Below are 26,489 nucleotides of genomic sequence, written 5' to 3'. Positions count from 1 at the left end.
CAGATGGGAGATAGACACCCAAGGCCGAGGGCACTACCATTGGCTGCCCTGGGGCTCTGGCCATGCCATGTTACAGCTTTTCCATCTGGGTAAGGATTGGGACCCTGCTGGGGGCTCCCTAGGACTACCACTGGACTTGGGGACGTTTGACCCACATTGGAGACAGGCACCCAAGATCGGGGGCAGCACCCCTGGCTGTCCTGAAGCTCTGGCTGGCCTGTGTTACAGCCGTTCCCTCCGGGAGTGATGGGGACCTTGCCAGGGCTCCTTGGGACAACGGCTGGACTTGTGAAAGTTCGACCCACATTGGAGACAGGTGCCCAAGCCTGGCGGCCGCACCCCCGGCATTACTGGATCTCGGTCCATGCCGCCTCACAGCATTTCCCTCCTGGGAAGAACGGGGACCCTGCCGGGTGCTCAATAACTGCTGCTGAGCTGGGGGGCGGTCTACCCACATGCGAGGCAGAAGCCCAAGGTTTGGTGCAGCACCCCCAGCCATCCTGGAGCTCAGGCCATGCCGTGTTACAGCTTTTTCCTACAGGGAGGATCTGCTGCTGAACTTGGGGATGGTCGACCCGCATGGGAAACAGGCGCCCAAGGCTGGGGACATCAGCCCCAGCCGTTCTGGAGTTGTGGCCGGGCTGCGTTACAGCTTTTCCCTACATGAAGGAATGGGGACCCTGCCAGTGCTCCCTGGATCCGCCACTGAACTTGGGGTCGGTCGACTCACATGGGAGACAGGCGCCCATTGCTGGAAACATCACCCCGACCGTGCTGGACCTCTGGTTGGGCTGTGTTACAGCTTTTCCCTGCGGTAAAGGATGGGCACAATGCCAGGGCTCCATAGGACAACCGCTGGGCTTAGCGACAGGCGACTCACATGGGAGACAAGCGCCCAAGGCCACTGGCAGCACCCCCGGGCGTCCTGGAGTTCTGGCCGTGCTGCATTAGAGCTTTTCCCTGCGAGTAGGGATGGGGACCCTTCCAGGGCTCCCTGGGACTGCAGCTGGACTTGGGGACGATCGACCCAAATGAGAGACAGGCACGCATAGCCGGGAACATCACACCCGACTGTCGTGGAGCTCTAGCTGCGCTGCGTTAGAGCATTTCCCTCTGTTAAAGGATGGGGCACTGCCGGGGCTCCCTGGGGCTGCTATTGGGCTTGGGGACGGGCGACCCACATGGGAGAGGCACCCAAGGCCACTGGGAGCACCCCCGTCCGTCCTTGAGCTCTGGTCATGCTGTGTTACTGCTTTTCCCACCAGGGGAAGAAAGGGGACCCCACCGGGGCTCCCTGTGACCGCCACTGGGCTTGCAGACTGTCGGCCCACATGGGAAACAGGCACCCATGGGTGGGGGCATCACCCCTGACCGTCCTGGAGCTCTAGCTGCGTTGCATTACAGCTTTTCCCACCGGGTAGGGATATGGACCCTGCCGGGGCTCCCTGGGACTGCCGCTGGACTTTGGGACAATTCAAACTTTCTTGCTGCCCAGGCAAGCAGACACACGCATGTGAGGGGCTATTTTCTGTAAGCAGACACACGTATGTGAGGGGCTATTTTCTAAGCGGACACACGTATGTGAGGGGCTATTTTCATCAGGAGACATATGGTAATGTGGGAAGATAGGAAATGTGTTGTTGATAGCATCAGTTAGTAGTTTCCTGGTGGCAAATGTCTCAAAATAGTGTTTGTAACACATTCGAGGTCGATTCGCGAAAGTCGGACCTCAGATTCCCATGGGTGTCTTTTCCAAAATGCATGGGGGTCCCCTGTTTTCCTTAGGGGCTGAGACACCACGGGGCTAAATCTGTGGGTTGTCCACAGGACCAATACTGTAAAAATGTCTTCCCAGGCCCTTTGATATTCCTGTGGCTTAACCTTTTCCCTTAGCGCCCAGGGAAGTGCACCCACACATGAGGTACTGTTTCTGTCGGGACACATGTGGGAACGTGGGAAGGTAAGACATGCGCTGTTGCTGGCGTGTTTCTGTGGTTTCCTGGTGACAAATGTCTGAAAATTGTGTTTTTCCCCCTACATTTTGGACTTTGCTGGGCCTTGTGGGTAATACATTCTAGGTCAATTTGCGAACGTCAAACCCCTTTGCATTCCCGCAGGTGTCTTTTCAGAAATGCATAGGGTTCCCTGTTTTCCTTGGTGGATGCAAAACCCCAGGCCCAAATCTGTGGGTTGTTCAGACGGCCAAATCCAGTATTGCCCAGGAAGTATGATGTACCAGTAATTTAGCCTTTTCCCTTTCCGCCCAGGTCCGTGCACCGACACATGTGAGGTACCATTTTTATCGGGACACCTGTGGGAATGTGGGAAGGTAGGAAATTTGTTTTTTTCTTGGTTTTGATAACATTTTCATACATTTCCTACTCCATCACTCCCTTCCTGGGCAAGCTCATGGAGAAACTGGCCATCTCACAGCTTAATCTCCACACTGAATCTGTTGGTTGTCTTCATGACCATAAGTCTGGCTTCAGAGCTGCCAGAAGCACGGAAACTGCTCTCCTGAACATCCGTTAAGACCTGCTCTCCAACCTTGACTCTAACACCCAGTGTGTTCTCCTCTTGCTTGATCTCTCTTCTGCCTGTGACACTGTCAACCATGCCATCCTGCTCAACCGTCTCTGCGATAAACTGGGCATCACTGGCCAGGCTCTAGCGTGGATGACTTCTTTCCTCTCCGACGGACCCTCCCAGGTCCAACTTGGGTCCTTCCTCTCCGACATCTTTTTCTCCACCTGTGGTGTCCCCCAGGGATCTAATCTTTCCCCCTGGTTGTTCAACCAGTATCTGGCACTCCTTGCCCACCGCATTGCCGCTCTCTGCCCCAACTTTCAGGTCTAAGCGGATGATACCCAGCTCATTTTCAGGCTACCCTCGGCCTCCTCCTCTCCTTCCCTCATCTCTGACTGTCTGCCATCCTGGAATGGTGTGCCGCCAATGACCTCTGCCTTAATGCCAGTAAGACGGAGATTCTACTCATCGGCACACCCCCTGCAGCTCTCTGGCCGGCCTCTTGGCCCCCTTCCTGCTCCCACCTGCAAAGCTAAAAACCTCAGGGTCATCTTCGACTCCACACTCTCCTTCTCTCCTCACATCTCTGATGTCTAAGAAGTCACACTACCAGCTGCACCTCTCCTCAGAGGTATTCTTCCTTTCCTCTCCTTCCCCCAGAAGCTCACTGTCTCCAGAGCCCTGGTTCTCTCTAGGCTGGACTATTGTAACAGTATCTCTCCAGGACTGAAATCTCTGCACTGGCTCCCAGTGGCTGCGAGGATTAAGTTCAAAACCCTCTGCATTGTCGACAAGGCCTTCTGGGGCTTGGGGCCGCAATACCTTCAACTCACTCTTCCTAAATATCTTCCTTCTCGAGCTCTTCGCTCTTCTGCCTCCAACTCCCTCAGGATCAGTCGCTTCTCCAAGCAACGAGTTGGTGGTAGATTTCTCTCTTCGGCAGGGGCGTCCCTCTGGAACAGCCTTCCTGCCTCCCTGAAACTTGAGGAGGACCATCTCTGGCTCCGGAAGCACCTCAAAACAAACCTTCCTCTTTGCTTCTGCTTTCTCTCCCCCCTCCCCCCTGCTGAATTCCTGACAAACTGCACTGGTTACCTGGGCACCCTTTCTGATCTCGGGCCCAGGCCCCGCCAGTTGCCCACCGGAACTGCCTCCCTGGCAACCCCTGCACTTGGGGACTGTTTTCTGTATCCTTACAGTCCCCCTACCAGCACTTATGTCTGCCCTTACCTTGCACGTGCCACCAGCTGGCCGTTTTTATTTATCTTATTTATTCTACCATCCCATGTACTGCACTTTCCCCTCTCCCTTCCCCCATGCATTTTCCCTTTTCCCCCTTCCCATGCACTTGCGCGATCTGAATGACACCTGGCCTAGTAGGATCGTTGTCAGTCTTCCCCTTGTTTCCCCATCCCTTAACTCGTCGCACCTTGAAACACTTGTGTATAGGCACGTTATAAATGCCATATCATCATTTTGTTACACAACCCTTTCGTTTCCCAAATGTGACCTACATTTATTTGCCGCTTTAGGCACTGTACGCTTTTGTAACCTGGGCAAGTCACCTATCCTTCAAAAGGTCTGCCTGTGTGCTTTCAAAAAATGTATGCTTGCCATTCCTCATCACATTTGCTTTCCTTATTTAAGTCGTCAGCATAACAATCCTTTGTACCATGGCTCCCTTTTTAGCTTGTGATATTGCTTGTTTTGTGTTATTTCCTAACTTGAAGAGTCGGGGGAATTTAGCGGTGTATTGCTTTTCTCAATATTCACAGACGTCATTACCTTACACGTCCAAACACGTATAGCACATACCTTTTCTTCTGAAATGTTTCCAATTTTTGCCTCAAACTACAGGAATTTTAGCTACATAGTTGTTGCATGACCTGCGCAAAAGACCCCTTCCTGAACTTGGAATTTTGTCTACTTTTTAGAAATGTATGCATGTCAGTCTCCCCATTCAGCTTTCCTACCCTCCTCTTCCATTCTGTCCAAGTATGTCCTATTGAATAAAAAAAAGGGAAAATCACCTACCTCTCACAAAACTGAGGGTAACCTTATACAAAACTTTTTTTGTGTCCACTCAACCTGTTCCTGGAAGCGTGGAAAACTGCGAATTCAGAACAGCAATTTATTTGTTCCTAGCTCTTACAAGGACAAAACCACAGGCTTCTATGTACCTCATTTTATTTTCATTTTCTGAAAAAAATGTATCGGTTATATTCTCACCCCCCCTCCTTGGTGTCATTATGACCGCCTATGTATGGGAAGAAAAGGGTACAAATTTGGCCAGGATATCACTTGTTACAAAAATGTTACAAGGGAATGAATGGGACTTAACGAAATGTCCAAAAAAGGGCTCCGCATTAGGAGCGAAAACTCTCAGCAGTTAAGGGGTTAAGATGTCATTTTGCTTTCTTACTGTCAGTTACAGCGTGCACAATTATTTGCATTTGGTATGGTCGCCGATACGCCCGGTGTCCCCACTGTCTCTAGGTCCCACCGGCTCTTGATGGCCTTCCTTCACTCTCCCACGGTCAGCAGGTGAAGGATCTCCACTTGTTTACTTCTCACGACTGCTTCCTCTTTGTTATCCCATCTCTTGCGGCTTCCAGTTGTCACGTCTGCTTCCTTCTTGGCTCTGGTAAGTGAAGTGCTGCCGTCTGTCACCTGCAAACACCCAGTAGACCCTCAAAGGCTCCAGGCACTTCCGCCCGACTCCACCACGCCAGTCCCAGCCTTTCCGTGTCTCGACCCTCCTGGAGAGGTTCAGCTCTCTCTCACCAGCAGCAGCAGACTCTGTGCTTCTGCCTTTAGAACTTCCCAGGCCAGGGTACACATGAAAGCAGCCACTAGAGCGCTTACTAGGCTTGTGGCCTGCTTCATTCTGCATTGTTCGTTCCATCTTCCTCGTCCCAGTATTTTGTGAATTCTGGGACAGGAAGTCCATTGTTGAAAACGGACTCAAACAACCTGAAATAGCATTTTCAAAGGTTTTACAAGGTGGAAGGTTGGTATATAGGTTTTGGGGAAAAAAGACTTCTCTATTCTTCAGAGGAGAATGTGTAGAGGTATAGAAATTGGCCATGAGGGTATTAGGCATGGGAGGGATATTTTCCAGGGAAAATGGGGGATACCATGTCTCACCAGATGAAGCCATGACATCTCCCCAGATGTTGTCTCGTCCAATGTGATCCTCATGTAACTGCCCCCAGGGTCAGGATCAGGTAGCTGTTAGGGGAGGTAAGACTCTATAAAACTATCCCTTGGTATACACATATTAATTGTGTTATCCTAGTAAAGCATTTCATTTAAAGTGACTAAAGAGGCCTGAGGAAATGTGCCTTTTCTGCTGCTGCATAAGACGTTTGCTCCCATCCCATCCCTAACTAGTCAAGAGTTAATCAAAGTCAGTGTAGGATGGTAGAAGAAGTCTTATGCAGCAGAAGAAAAGGCAAAGGTCAGGGCACTTTAGATAAAATTCTTTATTAGAATAACAATTAATAAGACCCCTACAAATGACTCCCACAAGCTGTTAAGCCTGGGAAATAAGTATGGGTGAACAACCAAACACCTGGTATCGCACTCCCGTCACACTGGGGCGGCTATTTGGCTCAAGGTAAGTTCTACCTTGAGCCCCACCGTACCTTAGGGTGTTTGAAGAAAAAGCAGCTGGATCCTTTCCTTTGCACCAACGACGGCCCGCTCTCTGGATTCCTCGTCTGGTGATTAAAGGAAGGACTCTGAAGGGGATGTCACAGCAGTAGTCGCGAGAAAGGACCTTCAGCAAGTATTTTGTCGGTCTCCCATGTCGATCTGCTGACTTGGCACCTTTTTATCAGCTCAAACAGCGACTGGTTACCGCACGATCGATCTGCCTCGATTCTGCAGTCCTGCACTCTGATGAGGGGGCTTGGATGAGTGGGAGTGTGCCTCGTGAGGTCCAACTGGAGCTCACCAACATTCTGGGAAGATTGGTTCACAAAAAGACATTATGCTGCTAAATGGCTGGAAGGTTCCCCGGTATTTGTGGTTTGCAGCCCTGGAAGGTCACAGCACCTCAGGAGATGGCTCGATCTGCAGTTCGTCCTAGGGCTTGTTGGTCCCACCAGCCAGAGGTAAGAAGTTGCCCCCTTTGGAGCTTCTCTGTCGAGTAGAAAAGCGGTGTCAAGACAGCAGTGGTCGCTTCACTGTTACTGGAATGTTCTGGTGGCCTTCAGATATTCTGTTCCAGTGGTCAATTTCCCTATTCACTCCTCTGCAAACTCTCCCTGCAGTTCACAGAAAGGGGCGGGTTGCTGTCCAACAGTAGCAGCTGCCGTCCCCTGGCCAGATGGGTGGAGGTCAGCGCTGGGAAATCAGTGATGGCTCCGCCGGGTTCATCACAGAGGGGCACGACCCATACGAGACCAGGGGCAGCCTTTAGTGAGCCCTTTTATAATTCTTCTAATATAATACAAACCTTTGAACTATCATCAAGGATTTGTGTTCTTGAGGCCATCTGTGACAAGTAGCACATCAGCAGTACTAGGACTTCCAAATGATCCTTTAAAACCTTCTTTCCCCTCGATAGCACAAGGGCCTGATCTGTTGGACAGACACAACATGGCTATCTTCTTGCGATTTAGCTTAACATTCTACTATTTCAACTATTCCCACTCATAAAATACCACAGAATTGACCAGTCCATGCTTTCATTCATGTTCACATCCCAGCAAATGTATCTACTCTAGAGGGCTGCATCTACAGATGAGTCAGATAGCAAGTGTGTGCACAACAAGTGACCAACATAACTGGATTAAAAACATATCACACAGGCAAAGGCCAAGCATACTCAGGTCGATTCTGCACAGAATAGTATCTCCACACCTACCTTGACGTTTCCCTGTAGCTGACCAACTACTTCTTTGTGAGAGTTCAAGGTTTACACGGCAGTGTCATTTCTTAACTTGGATGGGGACTAAAATAAACACCTGACCAGTCCACCCAACCCCTGGACACCTTCATCTTGGAGCTGAAGAGTTAACCACCGCCATGATGTCCAGTCTCACCTTGTAACTAAGCAGGAGCCTTTGGATGGCTCTGTAGACTGTTTTCAGGTCAGTTTCAGCCCGCACCTCAAACGCATGTTTCTCTGGAGGAAGAAGTTCTTGGTCCAACTTCTCTAGCATTGCTGTGTGTTCTGTAGTGTACATGCTATTTAAGTTTGGCATCTGATTACTCCTCACCTGCATCCAAGAGAAACAATCACAAAGTGAGTAACAAGAGCATGTGCAAAGTGTGACAAACTTGCAGTAAATAGGAGCAGAGTTAGAAAACAGGATGAAGCCATTAGCTATAAATGAAAGAAGACAGATCATAGTCAAATATCCTTGAAAAACACACTCCGGCCTCTACATTCAACACCAACAAATACCCTACCCACATCCACCATCTTTCTGCATCACCTACCCATCATTGCCCGATTACCCAACCAACCATAGTTTTGTTATCTCATTAGAGTCTTACCGTATCGACAACAAACACTGCAGCCTTGCGTTGAGATGGGATAAAGAGGCCAAAAAGAGCTTTGTTTCCCTGGGAATTATGGTAGAGATAAATATGACGGATGCTCCCTGTGGGAATAAAAATAAAAAACTAATATTAGTGACCCCACTGTAATGACTAACCAACTGAGTACAAAAATCCATCTGCGTTTACACTGGGTACATTTGTCAAAGAAAAGGGAAGAACTACAAACACTGTACCCATACATGGTCTTCTCTGGTACAGACCTTGCTAGACCTCAAAAGGAATCCATTGTCCAACATAAACCCCCCTCAAAGAACTCCTGAAAGAGCAACCAGGGGAGCCTGGTAAATGAGAAGTAATTCATAGTGTAATTATTCCCCTAAGTGAACAAATGAAATATGTAATTAAACAGACATCCTGTACTACTGACCCTAACAAAAGCCCTGCAATTGCACATAGTTGAGTGATGGAAAGTTAGCAAACATCCCATCACTTCTGGTGTAATCATATCCAGACATTGACAGAGTAAGAATGCAAGTGCAGGATTCATAGCCCCACACTAGTCCCAAAGGAAGAGAGAGCAAGCAGCCAAAAGGGAATCAAGAACAGTACACGATGCTTACAATAGGGACGCCTACGCTACCAGTCATTAGTAGATTAAAGGAATGTCTTGGTTTGATAATTGGGAAGCATTTCCACCCAGCACAAAAATATTAACAGATTGAAGTGTGGAGGAGAACATGGCTGTGCCAGGTCCCTCCTCTCAATCCACTGACTAGTTCTTATATGCCAGTCCCTTTCCTCAAAACACAGTGTAAAAAGCAGAGTGGGCTTGGTGGGTGGGTCAGCTGGCTGGCGGAAGACTAAGTCAGTAATTTATACTTCTACATTCATCGTGACTACAGAGTAACAGGGTATTGTGAATGCTGGAAGAGAAGCCACTCAGGAATCTGAGACCTATCCTGTTCATAGGTTTTGGCCTGCATAGCCAATTTTCTGCAGAACAGAGACCTGGAACGTCAAAGAAGCTGCACTGGTCTTCCTTAATATGGCGCTAATCCCCCGTTACAAGGGCGGGAACCGGAGGCAACGGCCCGAGCGAAGCAAGCGGGACCAAGTTGGGGGGAGGTGGGGGTTAGAGGGGTGGGTTCGAGACGAGATGGCAAGGGAGCGGCCATCAGGCAGGATGGAACACAGGCATTCATCGCCGATTCAAGCCTGCGTTCATAGCCACCTGCCTCCCCCTGCCAGGGTGCTAATGTGCACTAATACCCGCATTCTAGAATACCAGAGAACACAGCAAGCAAAGGGAACACCCAAGATATGAAGTTTAAATTCAGAAAAGGGCTCCAAAACAACAAATTTACATGGAAGTCTGGAGACTTTCTGCAACAACAACAAAAAAAGATGTGTGTGGCTACTGATGCCAATGGAAGTTTACCAGCAAATAAGGATTGTAGCAGCTCACCTACACATGTGAATTTAGTCAGTTAAGTGAAATGCAGGATGAATGCATGATTGAAGCAAAAACAAGCAAAAATGCGGGATTCGGGATGACCCCTGGATACATGTCTAGCTGTACTATTTGGTTTTCGGGAGCAGTGTATGGCGTTGGCATGGCAAATTGCAGCGCTTGGCGGTTAAATGGTTGAAGCACCATCTGGGCCTTGAACTTCTCGCTCACGTCTGCCGGCCTGCTGCTGTTGCCGGGGAGCTGTGCATGCTTCTGAAGTAGGAGCAAAATTAGTGCACTTAACTATATGTCTGTTATATTTCGATTTGTATGCACCAATATTTGTCAGTTGAATTTCTGACGGACTATGTTCAAAGTATGCCGCGGAGTGATCTGTAAACTTGGGACAAATGGAATCAGGAAGGAAACCTACGGAAAGGCTCCTCTGACTCGACCTTCTGTGTCCACCCCTGCCCAGCAGCGGAGCTGATGCTGAAGGACTGCTGCCCAGGGCCAGCCTGTTAAATTTTAATTCAAAAATCAAAAACTTTAACAACTGATATTTAGTTGCAATCCCTTGCTTTTGAACATGGGTTTGAGCTGTAACATCAACATTTTCCACCTCGTCTTTTATTATAAATAAATAAGGTTGCGTGTCCTTAAAAACATGTTGTCTAATTACTCAGCCAGTGCTATTCTATGCACTTAAACTCCATTCCAAGATGGAGACCTCATTTCCATACTCAATATAGCCGCCGGAGTCACAAGTTAACCTGCACGTTTTCTTATAATGATACAGTCTAGTTCCGACGCTGCCACCCAGATCGGTTGTAGAGACGCAGACAGAACGCTATAACAGATAAGGTAAGCAAACATAAATGAGGCAGTGCGTTGCAATCCCCAGCAGCAAGGTTTTGTTGCTGTAGCATGCGGCAAGATGTGGGTAAGTGAATAAGTCCCACACAGTTGGCTAAAACAATGAAATGGACTGCATTCAACTTGTGCTGAGAATTATTCTGGTCTGCTGCATTGTGCGAATACCACAGCGTGCCTCGTAGTGAATATCGAACAGCAATTATACCAGGGTTTAACTACGCATGTCCGCTATGCAATACCCATGGAGTTTAGGGGTGTTGGGGAGAATTCTCATTTCCGTGCTAATTCCCTTCAACCCTAGAGACCCCCTCAGCTCTTTTGCTGGATGTTAGGACTTGTTAATTTTAGCCCTAGAGTGAGTGAGCCCTTTTTCGCACTCATGTGTTTTGACCCAATTTGGATTATGTGTTTCCTTTGTTTTTGGAGTCTGACAAACTCCATAGGCATCTACTTTTTGTATGGTGACACACAGCACATTCAGTGCAGTGTCACACAGAAATCCTTTGGATTTCTCATTAGGTTTAAATACCTTTCCTTGTGTGAACTACCGTTCCCAAGAATAGTAAAGTGAAATTGACTTTACCTTTTCTCTTTGTAGGTCCAGCACACACCATTTTATGAGGAGTGCTGGGGCGTTACTTAAAAGCCCCTTATCCTACCTACACATGTAACATTTTTTATGTTACCCTCACTACTTTAAATGGCTGGTGGCAGTGGTTTAATTTTCCTACCATTGTGTTTTTCTACCGAAGGGTGCTTCCTCAACAGTAGTATAGCACCCATGGGTGACCATTTTGTCAAAATGGCCCCAGTCTTTTTTCGCCATTTTCTGTTTGTGAGGTACTCTGCACGCCAAGCCAGGTTTGAGCCCTTTGTTCGTTTTGCCTTTGGCCGGCTTCAGTACTGAAACACACCTCTGGCTCTCTACTACTCTCTCTACCCCTCTTCTCTCTCTAGGCCCACCAACCCCCACTCTCCACTCCCACCCACCACACGCCATCTACATATCCCAATCTCTCACCACCCTACCCCCATTCTCTCTATCCCCTAAAACCTCTATATCCCCACCCACCTATCCTACCCTCACTCTCTACCCCATCCGCAATAACCTCACGGTTGAGGATTTCAATCAGGCGACACACACTTTGGTCTCGGCCTAGTATGTAGCGCACAACTGAGATGCTTTTTCTCCTTATTTTATACAGAACCACATGAACCAGTCTGGTTGGTAAAATGCAATATTTATTTTAAAATTCAAAATAAATAATAACATTTTTAATATGGGGCAGCAATCACCAGTGGGGTGATAATCACAAAGAAAATGAAAGCAATGCACTTAATTAACCTTCTCCTAGAACATATACAAAACACCAGGGAATAGGAGCACCTTTTAATTTAGGAAAGATAGCACCCAAGTTAGGATTTCCCCCTGCAATTTTCCCTCAACCCACAAATTAATGAATTCTGAATGATAGAAAGACAGCAGGTAATCAGGAATAAAAGGCAGAAAACGGAATCCAAATCCAACCTTCCCTCACCAAATAAGAGCGGAAAACAGATTTTAAACCCCTTGCAATGTTATAAAATGACACTTGAAAATGGACAAATAAATAATGAATGTGCGGTTAAAACTTTAAAGGTAGATACAATTTCTCACTAAAGCAACAATGCCTAGACACTAACAATCACAAGCAATGGATTACCAGGAGCATAGAATTCGAAAAGTTTAAAACATGTTGCAGCCCAATGACACGTTTAAAAGTTGCATTTTCTTAATTCCCATTTTAAATTACCCAACCGGTTTTTAATAAAAACGGGTGAAATACTCTGATTTGGAGTGCGGTTGGGGGATAGATATATCTCACAGGGACACTCTAGAGTTGAAAATAGGTCCCTAGCTATGAAACTCGATGAGCTTTGCAAGATATAAAAAGGTGTGCTTTGAGCAAAATGAAGGCGTGAAATAGGAAAGGAAATCAGTTGTGACAAGAACAGTTTCTCTAAACTACAGTATTCATACTAGACCACCAAAGATGGACACAGTTAAGATCCAGGGTTGATTCGCGATTTCAACCCTGTCACCGCAGCGCCCAACCCTGGCGGTAACCAGTCCGATCACTCGAAATAGGACTAATGGTTTAGGATTACACAACACAAAATTGAAAAGAAATGGCGCTAGCACTTTAGAAAGTCACGGGCAGGGTGCACAGATAATTCTAACAGCTTTTAACAAGTTATCAGGATAAGGATAGGATGGCGTAGAGAGTAGGATAAGGACAAAGGCAAGACAAAATAGGTTATGGGTTTCTATGGGGTACCGATTATACTCACAATCCACTTTTAGTTTTGGGATTTTTGGACTGTCAATAGGTTCTGGTCACTACACGGCAGCGCGCCTGCCAAAGGACTTCTGGGCAAAAGACAGCTGGGCAGGTCCTGTCACCGGGTGGTAATTCTGGTCACTGGATGGCACAGGTATCTCTGGATGCAGTTAGTGGGCAAGCAGTTAATGGGAAGCAAGCCAGGCTGGTTCAGGATGCTTCCCAAAAGAATACCACAGCTTTCACCTTTGGTTATTGTGGGATTTCAGAATTTAGGCCTTGCTGGAAATAGGATCAGCACTGCTTGGGTTTGCAGTGGGCCCTGGAGTAGGGTCAGCAATGCTTTGGCTTTGTGGTGGGGTCTGGAATATGGATGGAGCAGATCAGGAACGCAGCGCAGGAACTTCAGGAAGAGAGTGTGTGTGTGTGTGTGTGTAGAGTCTGGTCAGGGACTCTTATTTATAATGCCTAGACATCACCAAAGTATATGGCTGGGCAGGTTTAACTAAGCAGGCCTCTAAACTACTGGATTGGTCAGGGGTGCTAGTTCGCGCCTCGCTCTAAGCTGGTTGGATTTCAAGAGAATGTCGTCAGATTTATGATGCGAGTTTACAATGTTCAAAAAACTCCAACAGTTATTTTAACCAAAATCCGATTTTGCCACAAACGGTACCTTTATACATCTCTTTGAAATTATATACACAGGTTACTTATTTTATGTAGAGCATAGCACTCCAACTCTGCAATCCGTGAGACATTGCTTCGCCCTTTTAATACTTTTTGGCAATTTTGAGTATGAACAATTGGGCCTAAAATTCCATAACTTTATACACATGTGTGGATTAACATAAGGGATGCAAGTATAAAAATTTGCATTGGCAACATAGATACTTTTCTTATGATCCACAATACTTTGCCATTTCTATTCCCAAGGTGTCAGTGACTTCTACAATGTCTTAAATTATAAAACACAAAATCACTTTTAAACTGCGAAATCTTTACATTTTTACAAAGTCTTGCTGCAGAGATAAGTCTTTAAAGTTTATTTATAAAATAGTCTTTTGAAGCATATGGCAATCCTTTGCCCATCACTGGAATATTTATTTTCTCTTCAGCTGCCACCAACTGTCATTTCCTTCAGAGCAAGGTGAGGGTTTTCCATCTCGATTGAAGGTTTATTAACCCTTCCCCACTTCAATCTCCCTTGCCCTGGGAGGTCCATTGTCAGGGGTTTAGGCCCAGACTAGATTCTATCCAGCCTGGTAATTATCATTGGGGTTTTAGTATCTGCTGAGAGTTTTTATGGTGGTTCCCTTCCTCTGCATTGTCCACAAGGCTTTCTGGGGCCTGGGTCCAAAATACCTTCAGCTATCCCTCTGCAAATACCTCCCCTCTCGAGCTCTTCGCTCCTCTACCTCCAACTCACTCAGGGTCAGTCGTTTTTCTAAGAAACGAGCTGGGGGTAGATCTCTGTCTTCGGCTGGGGCCTCCCTCTGGAACAGCCTCCTTGCCACTCTAAAACTTGAGGAGAACCATCTCCGGTTCCGGAAGCACCTCAAGACCTTCCTCTTTTCTTCTGCTTTGCTCCCCCTTTCCCCTGCTGATCTGTTCTCTCTTGGCACTGTGCACCTGGCCACCTTCTGTCTTTTGGGCCCAGGTACCTGCTCATCCTGCCACCCTCCCACACTGCCTCCGGGCCACCCCTTGCACTGGGGTCTGCATCTATACCCATACAGCCCCCCTTTTTTCTTCTTATCAGACCTACCCTGTCTGCTGCCTTAAACCTAGCACTTGCAAATTGCTGGCTGCATTACCACTGTTTGTTGCCTTTATTATGTATTTATTGTTATTTATCTGTTTCTCCTCTGCTTCGCACTTTCCACCTCTCCCCCCCCTTCCATGCACTTTTCCCCTCCCCCCTCTCCCATGCACTTGAGCATTCTCGATGTCACTGGGCCTAGTAAGATCGCGGTTTTGTTCTCCCCTGTTCCCCTCCCTTGCCTTGTCGCGCTCTGAAACACTTCTGTACGAGCGCGATAGAAATAAAATATCAAATCAATCAATCTCTGGGGAAAGTCTTGGCTCTGCCAACTGGCATAACCTGTTTTCTTTTAGAGCTTGCAAACTCCAGCACAAGGGGTTTAAAACCTTTATTTTCTTATTTTGGGTCCTGAATTAAAACAAACTTGTGGAATAAGATAGCCCATGTGTGTATTATCACCAGCAGCAAAGCCCCTTCACATTGCTAAATAAGGCAAGCCTTCATTCAGTTTACTTTTAAACAGGCATTTTTCTCTTTCAGTTTGCAAAATCCATTTTTATACACGTGTGGAGAAAAACAGGCATTTTATTTTAAATTTGGTTTTGCATGTCCGTCAGATCCCCACACTGTCTTGCAGCTATAGTTATTTTCTTGAATGCAGGCGTTTTGTCTGAAGCACAGATGCATTGAAACCGACATGGCTCAGATAGCTGGAGTTCCTTTGAAACATTGAGCTTTGATACTTTTGTAAAGAAATGAACGCGTTTTCACGTGCGGGAAAAGTGAAGCTCCTTGTTGATTTTTCTCAGAGTTGGTTTGATGGGGCCTGTCATTCAGAAAGCATGCTTGGTTTTGCTGAAGCACAATGAGATATACTGGGCATGGCAGGGCCTTATTAATCGCAGTGATTTAAGGAAGAACAGATGGGAATAGCGTCAGAGCAGCATTTTTAAAGGTGAAAACTTTTTTTTTTTAAATGGGGATTTTGGGCTTTCGCCAAGCAACGCTGCTTTTTCACTTTATTCCATTTGCATGTGTTGGAATACACTGGCACGCCCCCTCAGTGTGTCCCCTTGTTCCATACTGTCCAATGTATGCTTGACTAGATGGTGCAGCCATTTTATTTGTTGCTGCGAAACGCAGTTTTAAGGCCATGATGCTCACAGGAGCCAGCGCAAACATTTTGCTGTTTCTGCGCAAATGCAGCTTGGTTTTGGCAAAATTCTGTTCAGTGGGTCAATGTAGCCAACATCTATTTCTCTACCCCGTCCCGATTTCTGTACTGCCCTGCACCCCACCCCATCCCTTTCTACCCAATCACCTATCCTAACCCCTCTTTCTCTTCTCAACCCTACCCCATCTTTTTACCCCACCACGCACCTTACCCTCAACCAGGGACACTACCCCTCCGCTCTAGCCCCACCCACCCTATGCCCTTTATTCCCACACACCCACCCTGCCCCATCTATTCCCCATCCAACCACCTTACTCGCTCACTATCCTATCTCATCCTTCCTCTCGCTTTCTTACCCTCTCACTCTCGCTCATATTTACTCATACTCATCCCCAGCACATTATAAATAGCTTCCTCTGTTGCTCCATTCCCCTTCTCATTCTATTGCACAGCTGCACCCATTATCCCATCCTTCTTAAAAACTTTGCGCTCTCCTCTTTGCACCATAGCACCTATAAATACAAAATGCAAACAGCAGTAAACGCCAAAACTATTGGCATTGTCAATTCTGGTTTTAAAGAAGCTTTAGAAAAAAGAGGGGGTGAGGTGCGCACTCTAGTTCCGCGCTTGGAGTACGTTCTGCTGTTCAGTTACTCTTCTCCTCCAAGCGCTTTCATGCCTCTTGCAATCTTCAGGGAGGCAGTCTGTTCAGGTGTTGCTAATTAGTACCAATTTTGGCCTCAGGGATATCTGGTAGCTGTAGTCCATGCTGGTAGCCAGGAACCAACTCCCCTCCAATTGCACAATATTAATCCCACGGTTGGGCAGGGGGGAAAACCAGCATTGTGGCTCTCCTAGGTCGGGCATGGGTCACCCCGGTGCTGCGCCTCTGGAGCCTGGGACCCCGAATCAATATTTTAAAAAAGCTGGGAACTAGAGTGCGCGCCTCAACCCCCCCCTTTTTTCTAAATATTGTTTTAAAAAAGCTAGGAGTGGTTATTAGAAATCTGAAATAATTTGTCACAAAATTGTTAGTTTTCCAAACCAAGTGGCTGTTACTTTGCTCTTAAAAAGAACATTGCTGCAGGCCAGGCTGTCTCCTCCCCCTGCTGCACTATACAAAACATAATTTGGAGGGAAGGTGATAGTGTAGGGGCAAATTTAGGGAGATACAACATTACTTGCAAAGCAATTAACTACTTACAGAGTTGAAATCAGTGCTTCTAGCACATATGTTAACAGACCATCTAGCTGAAGAAGTGGGAACAATTGCTCTCAATCAAGGCTAATGCGTCCAGCTCTGCTGATAGTTAAACCGATATACAAATGTTGATAACTATTGTCTGAAAAGCACAATTACTCAACATAGACAATGCCTTTTCGCCACAATGTCATCCCCAGGAAGAGACACAGACTAAGGGATAGTGGCAAGCAGCACTTGAAGAAAAAAAATAATTGTACCAGGGTGCAGGCATGTCTTTATCCTCAAAATTTCATCCACCCTCGCCCCCTGCGCCACACACGCACACAGCATTCCCTGCACATGCCCTCTCCCCAACTGCCAGACCCTTGATAATAACTTGCCCTATTGGTGGAAATGGATAAAGGGTGGTATAGAAGCAAGTTGACTATGGACTAGCAATACAGTAGCCACATCTATGGCAGAAAACCTTGCTCACTTTATTCCAGAATCATGGGAGATTACAAAACACCTTATTGATAGGTGTGTTAAGGTGATATTCCCACAGCCCTCTGATGAGGGGTGTGAAAGCATGTGTCCTAAGTGTCTTTGGGCAGCAATAGCAGAGCAATCAAGCGTCACTCAAAGGCGAAGCCTGGTGAATAGGTAATTAGTCCCAATAAATAACCCAAAATTATACACTCACAGATATATTGAATAATATAATCGGTCATAGGGTTACATACAAGTCACACAAACCTCAAATAAGTATTTTAGTTGAATAAACTAGAATATTTATATATAAAAACAGTAAAGAGCTTAGAAAGGCCCTTCTCACTGATGAGCTCAATGTATGACCTGTACCTGGTGGCAAAGAGTACATTATAATGCTAAGCGGTAGGCGGGGTGGGGTAAAATGCTTTACTCAGTCATTAGAGGGAACACAAAAGGCAATCCATGACCATAGGGATCAAGGAAGATTGAGGAGCAAGACACGGCAGCCAGCCAACAAGGAACGACCCAGGCTAGAGCTGGAGTGGGGTATTCTAGGTCAGAGTAACTCCTACCTCCCAGAAGGTGATCCCGAAAGATTTCACAGGGGGCAAGCCCAAAAATGTTACAGGGAGGACGGCAAAGAGCCCAGAAGGACATTCAGCACTTTTAAGAAGGAACCAAGTCAAGGACAAAGGAACTAGAGCCCAGCTAGTATGGCCACATCACATTCTTACATGCAGCATCCCACCTTTGCAGTATTTGATGAAGGGACAGTCTCCCGCTAGACAAGCACATTCCCTTTAGGGGGCTGCGTAAGCCTCCTCAATCAATCACACACCAGGCAGAGGCAAAAGGTGTGGTGGCCAGCCAATCAAGCAGGCCTCAAAAACTGCAAAATATTCTGGTCCAGCCACAAAGTTGTGTATTGGGCTCATCCATGGCAGAAAGCCAGGTTCATCTAGTTTAACCTACCTTTGAGGGTGTAGGAGCGGGATTACAGTGAGCATCAGTCAGCACAGCAACCATTTCAGGTATGCCTTGTGGTCCACACAAAGTGACTGCCCAAAACAAAACGTACGGTAGTAGGGATTACAAAAATGCATTTGGAGACCGCTAGGAGGGCATGTAAAAGATGGCCCTGTAAACTGCAAGCTCTCACGGACGGCGCTGCTAAAAGGGCATTGCTGTGACTACACATGCTGCGTCTGGTACCCCGGTGACCAGCAACGAACACCAAGAGGCATGTAGCGCCTCTGGTTCCCCCATTAGAACACAAGGAGGGTGCGAGAGGGAGGTGCACCGCATCCTGGGCCTGGAAGGCCAGGGCCCAGCCCCAAGCGGGGGCCTGAGCCATGGCACACCACCCGTAGCCAGGTGGAGGAGCGGCCACAGCTTTCCCACTGCACACTGGCAGAGGTGAGAGGCTAATTGGAAAGAGGAGCGGGAAGCCTGTTTTTTTTCTAACATTAGGACTGTAGTGCCGAGGGCCTGTGAGGTGGCACACTTGAAAAGAAAGAAGGGACAAGCTGAGCTGCAGCCATGTAACAGAGGCCCATAGACAGCCAGGGCAGGGGCATTCTCGAACAGGAAGGCCCAGAGAGGTACTCCCAGGTCCTGTGTGACCTGCTGCTGGATGAAGAGGGGTAACTGAAGGTATGGGCGTACTTAAAAGCATCTAGTAGGCCGGAGGTCCCATCTTGCACCTCTGATGCCGATGTTGTTGCTGGTGAGGTAGTAGCTCAAGAACCACCAGGATAATGGGTAGATTGTTGTTTGCAGCTGCAGGCAGATTACTGTAGGTGAAGGCCCAGAATGGCGATTGAGATCTGGCCTGCCTTGTGAATTCTGTGTCTGGCCTCATATCTCCCCCAATGCCCCCTCCCCCAATGTGGTGCTACCGCCCCTCCTCACCCCCCGGGCACATTTTAAGGTTGGTGAAATAGTACACCCATCATCAGCCTCCAACCAACACTCTCCTAGATATGGCGGATCCAAGGCAGGGAGTGGTCCTGGAAACCCTCCAATCAGATACTATGTGTACTCTCGGAAAAAAGCCTTGCGGCTGAGGTACAAGTCATAGACGGTCGCACTCAAAGAACGAGTGGAGAAGGTGGAGGAGAGTGTGGTGCCCGTGGAAAGCAACCATTTCTCAACTGAGATCCTTGAGACGCAGATGAAAGAGTGGATTAAGGAACTGGAGCTCAAGGAAAAGGAACTCAGAAATAAGCGTGACAATGTGGGAAACAGAGAGGAGGAGGATCATCAGACTTTGGTGTCTCCCTCAGGCTGGTGGGGAAGCTAAAAGGACTTGGAGAGACAAGTGGGCGCATTGTTTAAGACTTCGCTGGGGGCAGGGGACACAACTTTTGTGTTTGACAAAATACAGCGAGTGGCAGGTGATGGTGAGGAGTCACGATCAGTTGTAGTTAAATGCCACTAATTCGGGATAGGGAAAAGGTACTGTAAGGCAAGGGAGGTCTCTACCTTTGCCTCAGAAGGGGCCTCGACACGAATGTACCATGGCCTGTCGACCTATACCCTGGACCAATGGCATACATTCAAACCGCTGACATCTTGGCTGCAATCGGAAGAGATTATGTATCGCTGGAGGTATCTCTTTGCACTGCCTTTTGAGGTGAAGGGGGGAAAAGTATAAAATCAAGGATGGTGATCACGTGGAACAGCTTCTTCAAGAAGTGGCCAAAGGCCAAACACAGCTGAGGGAGAAATTCAAAAATGCTGTTGCAAAGCCCTTGGGACAAAAGGAAAGTGACAGGGAAATTCAGGAAAACCAACCTTCTGTCTCTGGAGTCGAGGGGCAGCCCATCATGAAGGAGAGAGATATAATGAAACGCAGGAACTGCTCTGGGATTGATGTGGTGTGGGGCAATTTCATATAACTATGGAAAGGTGAGTAGTGCAGTGGCAGAGTTGATAGGTTTTCTAATTAGCAGCAACCAGGGATCAAAGTCTTATACTTCCTGATGGCCCTTTTTATTCTGGGTGTCGCAATGGTTTGGGAAAGGTGTATCCCGGTTGCATTACAGTTCTTGTTCTATGAAGTTGCGGAGGCAGACAACCCAGTGTGGTGGTGTTGGGGAAGCAGTGGGGCGAGGTGTGTTTCTATTTCTAGGCCTGAATGTTTGGAGGGGTGAGCTTAATATGTTGCACTCCATTAGGGATCTGGTGAACAATTCAACCTTTTTGGATCATGGGTTGCATGGTAGCTAGGTTGAATGTAAAGGGGCTCAACTCACCTCATAAGCGCTTCCTACTGCTTAGGGAGTTTAAGATAAAAAGGCTCTCTGTGCTGCTTCTTCAGGAGACATTTTAAACTGAGAGAAATCTTGATTGCTTGGGAATGCTATTGGTCTGACCTTTTGGACCCTGAGGGGGTGAAAGGGTGGAGTGGGAATTCTGCTTGCTAAATCTTTTGAACTTTGTGAGGTTCACATTAAGCAGGGACGCAATGGTAGGCTGATGTTGGTTAAGGGGATGGGGGTGGGAGGAATTGTACAACTTTGGCTACTTTCTATGCCCCAAGCACGGGCCAGTTGCCCTTTCTTGAATTGGGATTAGCCTGGGTCCAGCAATAGTCCGAGGGCCTTACAGTGTTATGTGTGATTTTAAAATGATCAAAGAACCGGCTCGGGATTGGATGACAGGCAGGAAGGGAGTTGAAAAGGTGCCGGTAAGGACAATGTGGAACTTGAGCACCTCCTTGAGGAACATGACTGGGGATGATTATGCACAGTAAACCAGGAGGATACACACTTTATTCGCCCCCGCATGAGTCCTATACAAGGGTCCATATGCTTTTACTTTCCAGGGAATACCTAGGGTCAGAAGCAGCTGTAATGGTGAAAACGATTACACGGTGCTCCAAGTGATCACTTGGGAGGCTAGAAGGAAAACTCATTTTTGATGGGGCCGTAATGATTCCCTGTTTAAAGATGTAGATTTTAGGAACTTCATGGTAAAAGAGTGTTTCTTTGCAGTGAATGACAAGGAGGAAGTCCACAAGAGGCATGTTTGGGTCTTTGGAATGCAGGTTGAGGAAGTTAAATGAAGTGCTCAGACCAGGTTGGCACAGAGAGGGGGACAGGGAGAGATTTCGATATACTTGAGAGAAGAAGGGGTTGAGTTGCACTCCCTTTCCCAAGGAGAAGTTTACAGAAATATGAACTATACTAAACAGAGGTTGTGGCGCGTCAGAAGGATGCAGACATTTCCAACGTGTGTTTATTAAAGAATAAGGCCCATCTTTCCCTATGACTACATGATGCTCCCTGCCCATTTTACTAATGAAGGTGCTCGCCAGTGAATGTTCAAAAGGAATAAGTCCGCTGTCCCAAAACGAAGACCAACTGGCCCTACCACTATTCTAAACAAACTAAGGTCAGGGGAATGACTCCCTTCTCCGGATTGTTTCTTGCAGTTGCCTTTTTTTCTTTCTCTTGTTAATATGCAATTTCTAAATAATCTCTCGTTACGTTCTGTATCCATTCACATAGATATTGTTGGCTTTTCTCTCCTCTTTAGAGTTGTCTTTCTTTAACCTTTATCGAGCCTTTGGATCCGGGATAATAGGCTTTGAGTAACTTTGGAAAAAATATTTCTGTGTGCGACTTGCTCTCTGGAAAATTCAGCTCTTTCCAACTGGATGTCTTTTGTATATTATTTATCTTGGGGGTTTCTCGGTTTTCCAGTTCACAATGTTTTCTCCTTGTTATATTGCACTCCTTCCTTGTTGAATAATGGGAATGTTTCCCCTGTTTGTACAGCCGTCTCCCTGTTCCTGTATCGGGCATTCAACCACCAGAACAAAGGTAATAAGCGTAGAATTTATTTTGAAATAGGCTGAAGACAGTAGCAGTGAAGCATACTGCATGCGTGTATTTATAATAGCAAAGGGTCATTTTTTGATTGTGTCCAGTTAGAGTTGATGGGAAAGAGGGACTGAGCTGGTGTTGATAGCCTGGTAGGAAACTGACTGAACAAATAGGATGCAGGTTAGTTGATGGACCAAGTTTAGTGACGTCTTGTGTTATAAAAATGTGCAATTCGAGGTTTTTGAATGGTGTGCAAGACTACATTTCCTACAGCTCTACAATTGGTGCATTTTTTCCAGCAGTGCAAGAACAGAAAATTCAGTACTCTGGCTATTGGAAATAGTTCAGTATAATTGGTGCTAGAGCACAATAAGTTGATGGGTATCCTTTTCTATATTCTTAATAGATTACCGGATAACAGTTACACCTGATGAAGGCAATGACGGTCCCGAAACGCGTAGTGTGGTGTCAACATGGGAGCATCTCATTAAGAAAACTGATGTTTTTGATGTGTATTGCTCGCATTGTACATGGAATTATCTACCTACATAGATATGTACACATTATTTCTCATGCATGCATTGTGAAAACCAAAACTATTGAATGTATAGGTGATGTTTCTTCCGTATGAAAAAATGAGAGAAGTACTGTTTTTTTGTTTAAAGTCAATGTATATAATATAACAGGAAATCGCTGTGCGATTTGGACTTTTACTGACTTTGTATTGTTTACCTTTTTAACTTCATGCGATTACATTTTTTTTTCTGTACAAAAGTTGAAAAAAAAAAAAAACACATTTCCCCTCTTCCCAGGGTAGTGATCCCAAGCACTATTGTTTTTTCTCTTCCGGAGTTCTGTGATTCTGTCTCTCACATTAGCACAGTTCAAATTCATTAGCTTAGCTTTTGTTTTAAGAGGCCGTTGGTTATACTTGGAGGAGTAACTCTGGTTACATAACAAGTCCCTTTTGGCCTCCCGTTCTCCGAGTTACCTTCAGTGCTCCAGGGGAGCGTCTGTGGGGCCTGTATTGGCTTGGGACCTTATCTTTATTCCTCTGCACGGTAGGGTTGGTTTCGGCGCCCACTCTTCTTGCGGTTCTCTTTCTTCTTCACATGGTCTCTGTACCTCCACGGATAACCGGACAATTTGCTGCAGTTTGTGCTTGGTGGTGTCTGCATAGTTGGATGGGTGGTCTACCCACCATGAACTCCTTGTGGACATGCCACCACCGAGGTTTGGGCTCCCATTGCCCCAGTTTCTCCCTTCTCGCACACGGTGGGCTTCCAGAGTCTCCTCCTGCCATTCAGAGCCAGTCTGCTCGCCCAAGGCTCCACGTCTTTCGCTCCGCCTCATGTTACACATCCAGGGGGTCCGTTCCACCGTCTCGCCTTCATTCGGCGTGCACTCCTTTAGGGTACTAGTCCCAGTTAATTGGCGATCCTCATTTAAAGGTGCAATTTCCTTATAATGGTGTTTGTTTTCTCTTCAGTCAAGTCTCGGGACATGAAACCATTTGGCATACTAAATAGTCCCATAATAGCCATCATGTGACATGGTCTAGGAAGTTCCTCACAGGAATGAGAGTCCTTGTCCCCTAAGGGTGCCTCTGCCCCTAGGGAGGGTATTGTGGAGCAGGCTTACCTCATTAGCCTCACAAGGGGGACCCCCACCCCCCCCTTGAGGAGAAGGGATGAATTCCCCCGATTCATCACAAGGTATTATGAGAAGTGGGATAAGGTTGGAACCTTGTTAGCAAATAGGGCCCGAGTACTTTGGAGGGCCAGACCGGTGGATCGAATTGTAGATGAGGGAGGTAACGACTAAAATCGCCAGAAGATATGCTTTGGTGTTTTGCAGCCCTTTACGAGAACCTGTAGAAGTGGGAGGACGAGGTTGAGGAATACCTGGGGGCTCTGGCTCTCCCGTATCCGAGTCATGCAGATAGAGGAGGTTTGGAGGCTGAGATTTCAGTGGGGGGAGGTCAAGAAGGAAATCCTACATATGAAGTCAGGTAAGGCGGCGGAAGAGGATGGCTTCACGTCAGCCTTTTATAAAACCTATATGTGGATGATCTTGTGCCAATTTTGGTAAAGGTATTTAAGTATTATAAAGATTCTGGTGATGTTCCCCCCCCTCATTTCAGGGAACTCTCATTACAGTTATCCTGAAGGAAGAGAAACACTTGACTCACTACTCTTCTTATAGATCCATATAGCTACTGAATGTAGACGGAAAATCTTGACACGGGTCCTTGCGTCAAGGCTAGATGTCGTCCTCCCCAAGTTGGTCCATCCGGACCAAGCAGGTTTCGTGCATAACAGGCAGGGCTCCAACAACTTTCAGAAAAATTGCAGAAAGGTTTATTCGAGCAGGGCTTTGGCGTACTCTCTCGATGCCGAAAAGGCTTTCGATCAGGTGGACTGGTCATTTTTGAAGGAAGTGCTGAAGAGGTTCGGAATCGGAAATAACTTGATGGGATGGATGGAAGCTGTGAGACACCTAAAGGTATCTCACTCACTAGTCCCTAGCAAGCGGTCATCCAGGTGGCCAGGACCGTCCATAGCTATTGGATCCAGTTCCTGGGGGTGGACTAGTGCGGGAGGATCACTTGGATGAGGGGGTCTTCAGGGAGCGGAACAGGGACACTGAAGGTTGAGACATGGTATCCCCTTACTTGTAATACCTTTTCCCCATCCTGCCTAGTAGGATACTTAGAAACGCTACTCCCCACTTTTTCCAACACAAACACTTTCTCACAGCGTGAAAACAACTAATACCCAAGCCGTTTACCTGACATGTCCCAACACCTGACTAGCCTTTCGTTTCCCCATAGGGATAAAAGGCGGAGCACAAGAGCAAACTGAGCAAGGCCGAACACATGAGGAAGCAGCCATTTCAGGACGGCAGTTCAAACGGAGGAGAAAGGTGGCGAGCCCTGAAAGGACATCAAGGAGGGAGTTGCCCTTTTCAACCCAGACCGGCAAAGCCTCTGATGAAAGGAGTGTCTAGGTACTCTGAAGTAAGAGGCTTCGGATGAGAAGAGACTTGGGCACAGAAGGCCCCGATACTGAGATACTGAGAAAAGTAACGGTAAGCTTGTACTGAAAAGGGACTGTAAATTCATACTGAAAAAGGAACGGTAAAATCGTACTGGAGAAGCCTAGGAGTGTGCTGTGCTCGAGAGACCCGCCTTGTCCCGTGCTAAAAAAGTGGGGAAGGGAGACCCCAGCCATAACATCCCGATTTATCATTTTGTGAACACTTCTTTGTTTTCTTGTGAACATTATCCCACACTCTTTTGTAACATAGCGGTAAGGATGGGCAATATTTTATTTTTTAGGCCCTTTGTTTGACTAGACTCCACTAAGACTATTATTTGATGGTCGTAGCTTGCTCCCATCTTAGATTTATCTTTAGATTAGGCGGTTATCTCACCCATTTTACATTTTAATAAACCCCCTTGAACTGTGATCACATGCGTCTGTCTTACTTTGATGCCATGTCTTCCTTACATAGCACTCTATTGGTCCCCATCTGCAAAGGTATTGGAGAGGAATCAAGGCCCTTCGCTCTCCAAAGAGGAAGCAGACAACGGCCCCTTGCCACTGCTGCTATGAACATTGGTGATGGAACCATGGGCAACAATTCTATGATTCGCTGGGTCCATATAGGGGGGTGAACTATATTGGGAGCCTTAAAAAGTGAGTGTTTGCATATGGCACATTGCTGTATGTGACCGACCCGAGAAGCTCGGTCACCCCCTCTATTGGAAGGTTTGCAGAGGTAAAGCAGGTTATCGGGGTACAAGATAAATCAAAAGCTTTTCGAATCGGGACGCTGAGCGAGTCCGACATAATATATATTGGAAATCTGCACTGTGAGAAACCAGAGGGGATTCTCCCGAGTAAACCTCGAGAATCCCTTATTCAGGTGGCCAGGGAAGAGCAGATTCTTAGATCCCAACCCTAGGGGTGGACGAGCGAGGGAGGATCACCTGGGTAGGGGAGCCTGGGGTTATTCTCAGGGAATTGCCCAAGGTGAGACGTGGTATTGTACTGGGGAAGGAGGGAACGATATACCCGAGGCCTTTATAGGCTATAATCCATTTACCTACCTTTCTCCCTTTGAATCTAGCTTACCAAAATCTAGCATCCCCTCCGTATGTAACAAATCCCCTAGGATCCCACGCCCTGTGTAAAGCACTAACACCACATGAAAATTCCCACAATTCCCTTTGTCAGATCACGATAAATACTCTGGTCATTCTTGTTCACTCCACAACCCCTACTAATGCCCTAAAAAGACAACTATAATCCTTTATAACACCTTTTCTCCATCCTACCCCGTAGGATACTCAAG

The 26,489-nt window shown here is 46.9% G+C and overlaps 1 protein-coding gene across 2 annotated transcripts in view; it reads right to left on the bottom strand.

Annotated features, from left to right (window-relative positions):
• Positions 1 to 26,489, bottom strand: part of POLE (DNA polymerase epsilon, catalytic subunit) — an 867,587-nt gene that overhangs the window by 271,185 nt on the left and 569,913 nt on the right. For both annotated transcript variants that reach the window (XM_069619327.1, XM_069619326.1), the window contains exons 35-36: positions 8,035 to 8,141; positions 7,578 to 7,754 (exon numbers count right to left, since the gene is read on the bottom strand). In XM_069619327.1, coding sequence (XP_069475428.1) covers positions 7,578 to 7,754; positions 8,035 to 8,141 — 284 coding nt within the window. The remainder of the gene's footprint in view (positions 1 to 7,577; positions 7,755 to 8,034; positions 8,142 to 26,489) is intronic.

This window comes from Ambystoma mexicanum, chromosome 10 (genome assembly GCF_040938575.1).
Source record: "Ambystoma mexicanum isolate Mex_15411 chromosome 10, UKY_AmexF1_1, whole genome shotgun sequence".
NCBI lineage: Eukaryota > Metazoa > Chordata > Amphibia > Caudata > Ambystomatidae > Ambystoma > Ambystoma mexicanum.
This window is presented reverse-complemented; position numbering and strand designations above follow the sequence as displayed.